Raw genomic sequence first — 13,209 nt, 5'->3', positions numbered from 1 at the left:
CCAGAAAGATTACGTTCTGGCTTGGTAACAGTTTGCTTTTGGAAAAATTGATCCTAAGCCCCAGGCATTCCAAGTGGCTGAGGAGCATGGAAATGTGTGTGTCCAATCGGAGAGTTGGAAATCACAGGCGGGAATTTAGTTTTTATTACTCTTTGTCTAAGAGCGCAAGCTCCTTATCTCTGTGTGGGTGTGGGGAGGGATTACAGTCTAAAGACATTTCGATCTTCAATGATAGTAAAACTTATCAAAAATATACTTTACTTCATATTTGTATGCATATTCGCGTTGTTCACGCCACGAGTGTTCTACAGGTAGTAAGAACGCTATGTAAAAGTTAAAGGAATATACAGTTATATTTAAAATGTATAATGAAGGTATTTATATATCACTTTATGCTACGATAAAATCATAGTTATTCCACTGTGACATGGACAAACAGACCCACATAAAAACACATCGAATACATCTGGTTAAATGTCTTTCAGTGAGGATATTGGAGAAAGGTTCGTGTGTGTGTGTGTTGGAATGTGCTCGTGTCCATCTGGCTTCGCTCTGAGGAGATAGCGATCTTTTTGAGGCCGGACCCCTGGCTGTGAGAATGTGTGTGGGGTGTTTGTGAGTGTGTGCGTGTGCAAGGAGTCCAGCCAGTCGTGTTGCCTGCAGTGGGGGAGAGCGTGGAATGTGTGAGCCTCTTTATGGCACTTGCTTCCAGTCGCGTTGGAGCACTTTAAACACGATTCTCTGGCGCCCTACTAGTGAATTACAAGGCAAAAGTTAGGGGTTAGAAGATTTCCACGTGTTGGGCCGCATGAGTCACGCTCGCCCAGCCTAAATACCCTACATGTCAATAGATCTGAAGGACGCGTATTTCCAAATACAAATAGCGTCACGTCACAGGCGATTCTTGAGATTCACCTTCGAGGGCCAGGCATATCAATACACAGTCCTACCGTTCGGCCTGTCCCTAGCACACCGTACATTTACAATGCGCATGGGAGTTTTGAACTACTTGGACGATTGGCTGATTCTAGCTCGATCACAATCAGAGCTCATAGAACACAGGACCATATTACTCGAACATCTCGAGAATCTAGGTCTCAAAGTCAATTGGGCGAAAAGTTCGCTGTCTCCTAGTCAGAAAATATCTTTTAGGGGGTTATCCTCCTTTTATCCTCCTTTTATCCTTTAAATCCTTTTATCCTTTATCCTCGTTTATCCCAAGTGACTGGCCAGCCACAGGAGCATGGTAAGCTTTTATGGCTGCCACATACACTTTGAGCGTGGATGGGGAGCGACCCGCATCCAAAAGCTCTTGCAAGAAGGAGAGCACCACTGACACATCGAATGACTGGGGCTCGAGGTCCCTGGCTGAGCACCAGGCAGTGAATACTGACCACTTCAGAGCATAGAGGCGCCTAGTAGACGGTGCTCTAGCCTTAGTGATGGTATTAAATACCTTTTCTGGGAGGTCCCAGGATACCCATTGAGGGGCCACACATGGAGGGCCCATAAGTCGGGGCGAGGGTGCCAAATCGTCCCGTTTGCCTGTGTGAGAAGATCCTTCCTCATTGGCACTGGCCAGGGAACAATGTCCATCATCTGCACCAGTCCTGGAAACCACGCCTGGGTTTTCCAGAGGGGGGCTACTAGGAGGACTGATCATCCGCTCTCCTTGATCTGTCTGATGACCTGAGGGATCATAGAGAAGCCTCTGAAACTTCCTGAGGGGTGTGCGTGCACCTACCCTGAAGGAGGCTATCAGCTATTGGATAGAGAGAGCAAGCTCTGGTGTGAGCCGCGCTCTCATCATTGTGGAGTCGATAACTGTGCCCAGAAAGATTACGTTCTGGCTTGGTAACAGTTTGCTTTTGGAAAAATTGATCCTGAGCCCCAGGCATTCCAAGTGGCTGAGGAGCATGGATATGTGTGTCAATAATTCGGTCTTCGACTGAGACATAATGAGCCAATCGCCGAGATAGTTCAGCACAGCACCTAAAGCGGGACTGGTTACCCGGATGTTGTGTGTTTGAACATACTTATATAGAAAACATACTTATTTTGTGCTTTATTTGGGTCGCTGTGAAAACAGCGTTTGTTTGTAGGGGCGCGTGCAGTGCAACGTTGACTACATTATGAAAATCTCCAGCCGCCTGAGCTGAACAGGGAGCTGTGAGATTTAAATGAGCTCTTTTCGAGGGCGATCCGGCTAGAGCGAGACTCAGACCCTCTCCCTTTCAGGCTTCGGCGGTTCAGGGTCCAACACAATGCGGGGTCGGGGATTCTGGCGCCGGGGCAGCGGGTAGCGCTTAGCTGATCTTGAGCGATGGCGGATATCAGCCGCAGGGCGGCGCTGAGAGACCCGAGGCGCTGGTTTCGCTGGCTGGGGAGGCGGCGTGCTCTTGTGGCGGCTCGAGGCAGAGCTGGAGTGCTTGGGCAGGAAGTGTCTCATAGCTTGAGAAGACTTCTGTGCCTCGGTAAATCTCTCAGAAAACCCTTTGACAGCCGGGCCGAAGAGACCGCTGCTGGAGATAGGTGAATCGAGCAACGCCGTCCTTTCTGCCTCTTTGATGTCCGTGAGGTTCAGCCAGAGTTGGCGCTCGAGCATGACGAGGTTAGCCATACATCTGCCGATCGCCTGAGAGGTAGCCTTTGTAGCGTGCAGCGCTAGGTCTGTGGTGCTGCGCAGGTCACGGAATGCCTCAGGGTTCAGGCCAGACTCGTCCATTGTCTGGAGAAGCTTGGCCTGAAACACTTGTAACACCGCCATAGTGTGCAGAGCCGATGCAGCCTGACCGGAAGCAGAGAAGGCGCGTCCAGCGAGGGCTGAAGTGTTTCGGCAGGGCTTCGAGGGGTGTACTGCTCTAAATCTCCAGGCAGCAGCAGTGGGCCGGCAAAGATTGGCGGCGACTGCTTCCTCGAGCGGTGGCAGCTTCTCATAACCTTTTTCCGCTGCGTCGTCAACAGAGGAGGGCGTAGCGGAAGTAGAAGCGCTTGTGCGTGCCGAGTATGGCGCATGAGTATGGAGTATTGAGTATGGTGAGTATGGTATGGACTTTGTGAGTTCATCATGGAAGAAGGGCGCTGGTTTGTGGCGGGGGGTCTGCTGGCGCCCTGGCAGGAACCATCCATCCAGGCGACTCCTAGGCGGCTCCTCAGGCGAGGCCCATTCGAGACTGAGGTCTGAAACGGCTGCAGTGAGGATGCGCAGCATCTCAGCGTCCGAATTAGTCCTGGTAGCCCGACCACTTTTCCTCAGACGCAGCGATGGAGAGGCTGTCGTGTTCTTCGTCCGATCCGCCGAAGGATACGAGACCCGCCGCTCGAAGGGAGGGTCGCTGGTCTGCCTGAGTGAACAGGACCCGGCGAAGGAGACTGAGATGGAGAAAGCGAGGTACGCGGGGATGTGGCCGGCGTGGGCTCGCTTACTTCCATGTGCTCGGGCTGCCGTTGACTGCGGCACTCCTTCTTGCGCGGCTGAAGTAGTGCCGGGAAAGGAAGAGCAGGTGGAGCGGTGTCGCCGTCTCAAAAGAGAGCTAACAGCATCAGCAGCGTTGAGATGGGCAGGCTCTCGCAGTGAGAGCAGCCCGTGGCAGAGCGTGGGCGGGTCCCAGGCACGTGGCGCACTCCGTGTGCCCGTCATCCTCGTGTAGACGTGATCCGCATGAGGTGCATGAAGAGCGAGGCAATTGGAACAACGCTCGCTGAAATTTCTCTTTTAGAAACTGAGTGTCGCAGCGGCGAACACAACAGTAGCAGTAAAAGGATATTATAGTGTTTTCCGCCGGATGGCCACAGGAGAGCAGCGACAGAAGAGAAACGTCTTCGAGGTGAGTTGAAGGCGCTGTCCGCTGTTTGCAAGGCTCGCTCTAGCTGTCTGGCTTGTTTCCACGGCGAAGGCTTCAGAGTCAGAGACGTGAAGTGTCGCTGAAGGAGAGAATATCTGCTAGCTGGCCAAAATGGGCACTCTTTTTAAGCTTAAGCCACGCCCATTTAGGCGCGCTCTGACGTGTTGGGCGCCAAGTCACTTGATTGGGTCGCACGTCAGAGGCGCTTGGCCATATGTGCAGTTGCCGCAGCACAACCAATGGGCGAGCTAGAGCTAGACGCTCTGCTGTGTTCGCTGTGCAGCTGCACTGCGTTTTAAATTATTAGCTTCAATATTTCTCGGGTAAAGGAGTTCCCCCACTGCGTATTAGCTACGCAATACGAAGTGACCGTTCTCGAAAGGGAACTCTAATAAAGGCCTTCTGAAGTGAAGCGATACGTTTGTGTAAGAAAAATATTCATATTTAAAACTTTATCGACTAAAATAACTAGCTTCTAAGATGGGGGGGACAATTCAGTTATTGGTATGAAAACAAGTAAATCAAACACAGTAAATCAAAAATCTAAATTCGTCCAAATAATTGGAAAACAGTATAACAACATCAAGAATATACTGTGTATATATATATATATATATATATATATATATATAGGCCTATATATAGTAAAGGCTAAACAACAAGTAACAAGAACAAAGATTTCTGTGTGTGTGTGATATGTGTGTCAGTCACTGTCCATCTTCAGGAGGTGCCCCAAATTCTTCGTCAGCTGCCTAAAAAAAAAAAAAAAAAAAACAGATATACCAATCACTTCAATTACTTTTTAATTGATTTTAATTACACTTAGGTGTAAGTAAGTGAGGGGATAAATCAAACAGTTATGTTATTCTAGAGAATATACCCTTGTGAAAAAGAAGTATGCTTGCTTAATTGTATTGAAAGCATACTTTTTGTGTGCTTAAAATCATAAAAGTATACTTTTTGAAAAGTGCACTTGCAGATAATATAATATAATTCAAATTAAAGACCACTTAAGTGTACTTAAAGGGAATACACTTTAATGACAATATTTATTAACACACTTAAGTGCACTTTTTACAAATGCATTTTGTAATAATATCTAATTAAGTTTAACTTAATGTACACTTTCATCACAATATTTATAAACACACTTAAGTGCACTTTTAAAAATGCACTTTGTAATAATGTCTAATTAAGTTTTACTTAAAGAAAGTACACTTCCATGACAATATTTCTAAACACACTTAAATGCACTTTTTAAAAATGTTTACTTAAGTTTTACTTAAACATACATTTTAAATAATAATGATTTTATAGTGTTACTATAAGTCAGTGTTATAAGTACAGTTATGTTTATGTATTGACTAATATAGTAAATAAAATAATAATTTGAATGGAAAACATGGAAAATAATTTTAATTTCAACTCAAGTGTGTTGTCCAAAATTATTTTGTTACTGTATTTTAAATGTGTTTAGTCTATAATATACTGTGTGCCTTAATGCATTTGAAATGTATTTTTCCTCTAAACTGCAATACATTTGCTTATACAGTATACTCCAGTACAACTTATTGTTGACATTTTTATCACCAGCTCCTGCTCTATGAACTCAATTAAAAGTGTCAGTTTTCTACATAATATTTGACAATAAAATGTCATTTATGAGTTCTTAATGTAATATTAATGTATTGTACTTTACATCTGTGTACAGAATACTTTTAATATCATTATGTTGTTCTAAGTCAATTAAACACACATTTAATTGCATTAATTTCGAGCAAAGTTAAACAAATCTAAACAAAATTAATTTACATTTAAATTAAGTTTAAATACATTTAATTTAAATTAGACTAGATTATAAAAATGATTGACTTTTAGTTAGGTGAATGAGTCAAGTTTTGTGAATTCACAGAGTCTAACAACACAATGTGTTGTATATCTGCAAACAAAATAATTTCTTAATCAGCAACATTGGCCCAAATTTCCCGGTCAAATTTTGAATACAAACCAGCCAATGACGTGAAGGCATGAGCGAATGTCACGTAATTGGTCAAGTTGAGAGTCACCATAACGACTAACTTAGCAAGTCGACGAAAATGTTTGTGCATTTGCAATTTTGCATCCTGTCGCATTAAGGTAAATATTACTAAAATATTCACATACGTTTTGATTAAACGATAAATGTAAAAGAAAAAGACGTCCGTTCTTCGATTTCTGTTGAGTTGTAATTTGCACATTATTTTACTGAAACTAACGTTACTTCGACTTGATCAGCAACTTGTGACATTTATTGTGACCCTTTCAAAGGATTGACTGGAGATGATACATAATAACCATATTTCACATACAATAGGAGTAGTTAAAGTACATACTGTAGAAAGATGCATTAAAATCACACTTAAGTTCAACTGATTGTATTTAATGTAAATTTAAATTGATATATTTTAATTTATTTTGCAAATATGTATTTGTTTATGAAACATTACATTTAATTAGTAGTAGTAGTTTATTTTGAACATGTAGAAAACATAAAAATAAGAATTATACAAACATGCTTTCACAAATAAAATTAAAATAATAGTTATATAAGGAACTGTGCTTCTCAGCACAAACTTCCAAAATTAATAAAGGTCATTCAACTTAGAAATTCCCATGTTCAAAAAGGAGTAGGAAGAAGTTCATAGCAAACTTTTCAAGTCCTACCCCTTTCTCTATTGTTATCATTTAGTTAAATACAAAACAATTTGACACTTCTCATATACATACTTCTTTACATAGACTGTATATCAACTTACTGTTCACATAAACCCATGCCTTCACATAGAAACAAATGCATACCTACATTCATGCAATACGATACTATTGTACAATACTATCACCTCAAGGCCTTTTCATATTCATTTAATATCTTCAGTTTAAATAGTTTTTTAAATGTACTCATAGTTGTACATGATTTCATCTCTTCACTGCAGCTGTTCCATACATTCACTCCTTTTGTTGTGATGCAGTGATATCTAGAATTTGTTCTTATATGTTTCTTTCTAAATACCAATGTTCCTCTTAAGTGATGTTTGCTCTCTCTCATTTGGAACAACCCTTGAATACTGGTCGATAGCTGTTGATTATTTATTTTATACATAATTTGTGCAGTTTTAAAGTCAACAATATCTCTAAATTTTAATGCTTTTAATCTAATAAACAATGGAGTAGTTGGTGCTCTATAAGTGGTTTTATTAACAATTCTTATTGTTCTCTTTTGAAGGATAAATATAGATTCAGTGTTGGTTTTGTAAGTGTTTCCCCATACTTCCAAACAATAAGAAATGTATGGAAGTATGAAGGAACAATACAACATGTACAATGTTTGTTGATTTAATAGGTAATTTATTTTACACAATATAGCAATTGATTTTGATATTTTTGCCTTGATATAATGTATATGTTGCTTCCAACATAATTTTTCATCGATTATTACTCCCAAACATTTCATTTCTTTTACTCTTACTCTTTCTATTTCAATATCATTTATCATAAGTTTTTTATTTATAGTTGTAGCACGATTACCAAAAATGATAAATTTAGTTTTACTTAGGTTCAGTGTTAGTTTATTTGCATCAAACCAGCTCTTCATCTTTTTTAATTCATTTTCCCCTGTATTCAAGAGTTGTTGCAGGTTTTCTCCAGAACAAATTAAACTAGTATCTTAAGAATTAAGTGTACTGTAAATTTACATTAAAGTATGTTTTAGTTCACATTAATTGCTTGTCAGTAGATTGAACAGTGCACTTTAACTATATTTTAAAAACACTAGAAGCAATTATGAAAGTAAATATAAAGTTGTATTAAAGTCCCACTTAAGTTGTTCCAAAAAATCACTCTTAATGTCAACTTATTGCATTTTATTTCAACTTAATATGTGATAATAGTTGAAATTAATTACACTTAATGTGCATTCAGTGCGGCGAAAACATTGCATTTAATTCACACTTAAGTGTATTGTTGACTGACATTAAAGTATATTTTAGTTCACATTAATTGCGTCATTATATTGTGTAGTGCACTTTAACTATATTTTAAATACACTAGAAGCAATCGTGAAAGTAGATATAAAGTTGTATTAAAGTCCCAATTAAGTTGTTCCAAAAAATCACTCTTAATGGCAACTTATTACATTTTATTTCAACTTAATATATGATACATTTGAAATCAATTACACTTAATGTGCATTCAGTGCGCCGAAAACATTGCATTTAATTCACACTTAAGTGTATAGCCTACCTTTAAAGTAGGCCTATATTATTTGTGTAATAAGTACACTTTATAAAAGTACACTAAAGTGCACTTTTTTCACAAGGGTAGGCTATAGGCTGTGTGTGTGTGTGTGTGTGTGTGTGTGTGTTTATTTATAGCCTATTCTCAAACGAACGATTCCGTTTTGAAACTCATCCCCAAGCGGCAAATCTCTCAAGCGATACAAAGACTTCAGATAGGCTACGTTTTGAAATATGCCGTCTTGTTTTGTCCCGAACAGCACAGAAAAATAAGTGTCTCTAACTCCGGTATGGCCCGCCCACCCACAGTTGGAAGTCCACATACTTTGCTGATTTTTCCCTGCAGCAATCGCCTGGCCCAGTCCATACTATAAAGCGATTCCATTGAGTTCAAACGTCAGAAGCGGATACCCCCTTGACTGGAGACACGATGTCCCTCACCGTGAAAAACATTTCTGTCATTTACAATCCTATCAATCAGAACAATACCTTCACCAGCGGGGATTTTATATCGGGACAAGTCATTCTAGATGTAGCGAAGGACACGAAAATGCAGTCGCTGAGTGTGAAAATTAAAGGGAAAGCAGAGGTTTGCTGGACCGAGCGTCACGGTAAAACCACTGTTGTTTACTCGGATAAGGAGAAGTATTATTCAGTGGAGAAGTTTTTCGTTCGGGAGGAAAAAACGCATGGTAAAATTAAATCTGTAGTTTTTGTGGTAGGGCCTACAGTTAGTGGAAATTAGGTCGATTTAAAAAGCTTTATTTTGTTCTGTAACTTAATCTTGTAGGTAATCACCACGAGACGCTGAAAGATCCATCAGGACAGCCGTGTAAGTCTGTTCGCGGATGAATATTGCAAAAAGAGCTTTGAGAATTAAACTTAAAAACATGCTATTTTTAATTTTTTTTATTTATTAGATCCTTCGGTTGTGGTACCTGGACGTCATGTTTATCCATTCACCTTTCAGTTGCCTCTACAGTAAGTTACGGGTTCGTTGCGAGATAATATGGGCTAAAGAAAAGTAGAAAGCACAATGTTGTGTTTTGTCATTTTTGTATCGATCTTGTTTTCATAAATATTTTTTAAATGTTTTATATTAAGACAAACAAACATAAATAAATGTCCTTTAGTGTACCATCAAGTAAACTTTCTTTGCACTTTCTTTCAACTGTTATTAAAAATGTTTAATATCCATTTTGTTTATGCCTCACTGATTTGGTGGGCACATTTTTCAGATATTAATTATATCTTAAATAACAATTTAATATAAATATATTACTAAAATAGAATTAATAAAATATAACTTTTAATTTAGCTAATATTTATTTTTTCAAGAATTTCAACCTTTTAATGATACTTTACTTGCTGCTGTACGATTACTCTGTGTTTACACATGACATTATTTTCTTATAGGCACTTCCCACCAACCTTTAAAGCTTCAGTTGGAAAAATCGTCTACACTTTGGAGACAAAACTATCCCGATCAATGCGTATTTCTAGCAAAGCCAAAGCAGAGTTTCACTATGTCCCCAGTCCTGTTGTGTCCAATCCTGAACTAATGGTGAGATTACGACTATATCCCATGCACTGTCTTTCTAATGTATATCATACGTTCCTCTACTATGTTTTAAGGTTCAGTCACCTCTCTTTTACATGTTTTGTCTTGTTTAGGCACCTCAGTATGGAACCAAAGATAAACAAATGAAACTCTTCACCTCTGGGAGTGTCTCCATGAACATAAACACTGAGAAAATGGGATACTACCTCGGTAAAATTATAGCTCTTATTATAACACCTCAACAGTGTTCATGTTTTTATTTCTCAAACTCAAAGTTTGATTACTATAGACAACCATATCTGAATCTTTGTAAGAAGATGAAATATATATAAAATTGCAAACACCAAACATCTGTGGAGTAGGTGAGAGTTGGATGGATATTTTCCACGAATTTCTTGTTTATTCTCTGTAAGCACTGTTGTGTAAACGGGTAGATTAAGATGATGAATGTGGTCATTTCAGATCTATTGTAATAATTGACAAAGAAGTTACACATTTCGTGCTTGAAATCAACCATAAGTCCATCTGAGCCCACTCACCACTTGTAGAATTGGTTCTACCTGTTTTTTTCTCCCTACACTATTTGTGGAAAAGCATCATTTATAGAGCTTACACAAAATGTATACATACAATTATAATGTAAAAAGCACTGTTTTCTTTATAAATTTACATTTTTAATTGTGTATTTTTTTATCTCTCATATGTAACATGATTCTGAATTAAGATGCCTATTTTGTCAGAATTGACAGAGTCATAGTTTCTTGGGATAATTCATCAAGTAATTTTAATTTACATAATCGTATCTTATTGTGTCTCACTACAGGAGAGGGCTTGAAAATTTTGGCTGAAGTTCAGAACAATACATCCCGTACAATCAAGCCAAAATACTGCCTGTATGAAAAACACAGTTTTTTCGCAAGAGGAAAGAGAAAACTTCACACACAGGACCTTTTTAAAGAGGAAGGGGATCCTATTGAGCCGAACTCAAGAAAAACCGTCACCAAAGTGCTGCCCATTCCTCCCAGCCTTACCGTCTCTATCCTAAACTGTAGGGTACTCAAGGTTGAGTACAGACTCAGGGTGAGTTTCAGCATCTAAAGCAATGACAAACAGTCACATTGCAATGAAGTGAACAAATACATTGGCATATGTCAAAATCCAGCTTTGAAATATTTTTAATTCAAAACTGGATTTTGACATGGCAACCATCTTTTAAATCAAGAGCTGTGTTGATTGCTCATCTCGTACAGAGACACATTTCTGTTGCCATTACCCACTCCTAATTTGTTCCTAGGTCTACCTGGATGTGCCGTATGCCTCAGACCCGGAGATCAAATTCCCAATAGTGATTCTTCCTCTTCAGTCTTTATCAGCTGCAAGTAGTGCTACAAACAGTGACTTTCAAGTCTGGAATGCGTACCGCAACCCGCCTCAATCTGCCCCACCACTTAATGTTTTTGGACAACCTGGTCAGTTTGCGGCCCCTGGCCACTACAGACCTCCTCTCAGTCAGTTTCCTGCTCCTGGTTACCCTGGACCTCCTCTCAGTCAGTCTCCTGCTCCTGGTTACCCTGGACCTCCTCTCAGTCAGTCTCCTGCTCCTGGTTACCCTGGACCTCCGGGTCAGTTTGCCCCCTCTAGTTACGCTGGACTTCCTGGTCAATTTGGTCCTACAGTTTCACATCAGTCTGACTCATCAGCTCCACCTCCATATCTGGATTATCAACTATATCCACAGTTGCCAGACCACCCTGAAAAATCTTAGAATCCCCTTCTAGGTTTCTTTTATTAATATTGTTTTATCTAAATTGCTAGAATGATTCATATTAATTAAGGCTGTCAAAATTAACGTGTTCATTTTTGCAGCGTAACGCTTTAAAACAGATGTTGCGTTAATTGTGTTACATATTTTCCCGTAGCGTTACATTACACACTCTTATTCATGCACATGCTTTTAAACCATTCATGCGCGATAAGACACAAAAGAGAAGGCGCGTCTAAGTCTCCTGTCTGTAAAGCAGCTTCAGACAGCAATTGAATGGACAAAAACACAAAATTATGCAAAAAAAGCCTGTTTTGTCGAGTATCCTCGCAAGCGCAGTCCTTAATGAGTTAAATGAAGTCTTAAATTAACATAAAGAGTTATTAGAAAATGAGATGCGTGTCAGATCCGCATCAGAACAGCAAATTTGTGTGTATTTTAGTAGGGCAAGTAAAAATCTAAACCTGTCTGACTGGGCCAATAGAAAAAATGTAGCCCTGATAAAACGCCTAATAAATGGTCCAATTTATAGCTTGAATTTATACTGTAATGCTAGCTATGACTAAAATTGAGAAAGAAAATCTATTTTTTAGACATCAGTAGCTGTATTGGAATCGGTGAAACTGGCCTTCTTTCAAAAAAAAGATGCAATACATTTTTTTTTAAATATAGGCTACTGTCTTTGTTGTTTTTACATTAATATGGAGATTAAATATGTAATTATTACAATATAAAAATATATTAACTTTAATTTTAGGTGTGATTAATTACAGAACAATGCGATTAATTAGTAAAAAAAAAAATAATCAATTGACGGCACTAATATTAATATGTAACCTTTTATATTTTTAGTTGGGGATGTTTATTGTTATTTAGCTAAAAACATAGATCCTGTACTGTTCATTTTTGATGAAACCTTCATTATAATGCTTCATTTTACATCCCTTAAAAACGACAAATCCTGCTTTATTTATTATTAAGTAGAGTACGGTTCCCATAAATGTTTTATGCCTTATACAGTTGCAGGAAAAAGTATGTAAACCCTTGGATTTACTATGACTTTCTGAAAAGCAGAAAAATAAGTCTGCTGAAAAAAACATATATATATATATAACCATATAATGTTTTTTTTTTTAACACTGTGACTTTATACTGCAACTAGACTAAGTGTTTTATATATTTGTTTTATTTATGAATGAAACTAAAAATGTTTTTATGCATGCATATTATAGGACCAATCTTGTAAACCGATGGAAAAACAGTAGTTAAAGCAGTTCATTATTAGTAAGAAATTATTTATTGATGTTGTTTGTGGTTAAAGAGTAGCCGTTTTTATTTGCTGCTTCCTAAAGCTACACTATTTAAATTTGGGCCATCTAAATAAAACTGCATGCATCTTGCGGAAGAGCATTGTTTGAATGTGGTTTGTGGCACCGTTGAACACATGGAAATCTAAAAGATATAATCTGAACAGGTGCCATGTTGTATGTTATTGTTTTGGTTTTATTGGAAACATTGATATTTTAAAATAAATGAGTCATCAGTAGTTTAACAAAATGTTGGTTGTTTTTCTTTTTTTTTTCTTTACAACCATGATTTTTTCCAGGGGCCAGACTGGGAATGGTTGTAACACCACCAATTAGGGATAACCTAAGGGTCATATGATCATTTCATAATTTGCCCACTTCTGTCAGGGCTGTAAATAGGTACATGGAGATTTTATAAAGAAAAATATTATTATTATTTTTTTTTTTACTAAAACTATTTTGT

General features: G+C 38.5%; 1 protein-coding gene across 2 annotated transcripts; it reads left to right on the top strand.

Moving 5' to 3' along the window:
- The first annotated feature begins 8,505 nt into the window (after nt 1-8,505).
- LOC130069490 (arrestin domain-containing protein 3-like) lies at nt 8,506-11,526 on the top strand. Of its 2 annotated transcripts, XM_056233385.1 has the most exons (7): nt 8,506-8,808; nt 8,907-8,948; nt 9,037-9,097; nt 9,533-9,680; nt 9,791-9,887; nt 10,501-10,757; nt 10,972-11,526. In XM_056233385.1, the coding sequence occupies exons 1-7, from the start codon at nt 8,547-8,549 to the stop codon at nt 11,440-11,442; spliced, it is 1,338 nt and encodes a 445-aa protein (XP_056089360.1). In that variant the 5' UTR covers nt 8,506-8,546; the 3' UTR covers nt 11,443-11,526. The 2 variants fall into 2 exon arrangements, with proteins under 2 accessions (XP_056089360.1, XP_056089361.1); XM_056233386.1 differs by lacking the exon at nt 8,907-8,948.
- Nucleotides 11,527-13,209: the final 1,683 nt, after the last annotated feature.

The sequence above is a fragment of the Rhinichthys klamathensis genome, unplaced genomic scaffold, assembly GCF_029890125.1.
Source record: "Rhinichthys klamathensis goyatoka isolate OS25496 unplaced genomic scaffold, OSU_Roscu_1.1 h1tg000369l_1, whole genome shotgun sequence".
In the NCBI taxonomy this organism is placed as follows: Eukaryota; Metazoa; Chordata; class Actinopteri; order Cypriniformes; family Leuciscidae; genus Rhinichthys; species Rhinichthys klamathensis.
Note: the sequence above shows the minus strand (reverse complement) of the source record. Positions and strands in the feature narration are given on the sequence as shown.

Coding starts and splice junctions, on each gene's coding strand:
- LOC130069490 (XM_056233385.1), top strand. CDS start 8,547: ATGTCCCTCACCGTGAAAAACATTTCTGTCATTTACAATCCTATCAAT. Junction 9,681..9,790: donor TGTCCAATCCTGAACTAATG/GTGAGATTACGA, acceptor TGTCTTGTTTAG/GCACCTCAGTATGGAACCAA. Junction 10,758..10,971: donor AGGTTGAGTACAGACTCAGG/GTGAGTTTCAGC, acceptor ATTTGTTCCTAG/GTCTACCTGGATGTGCCGTA.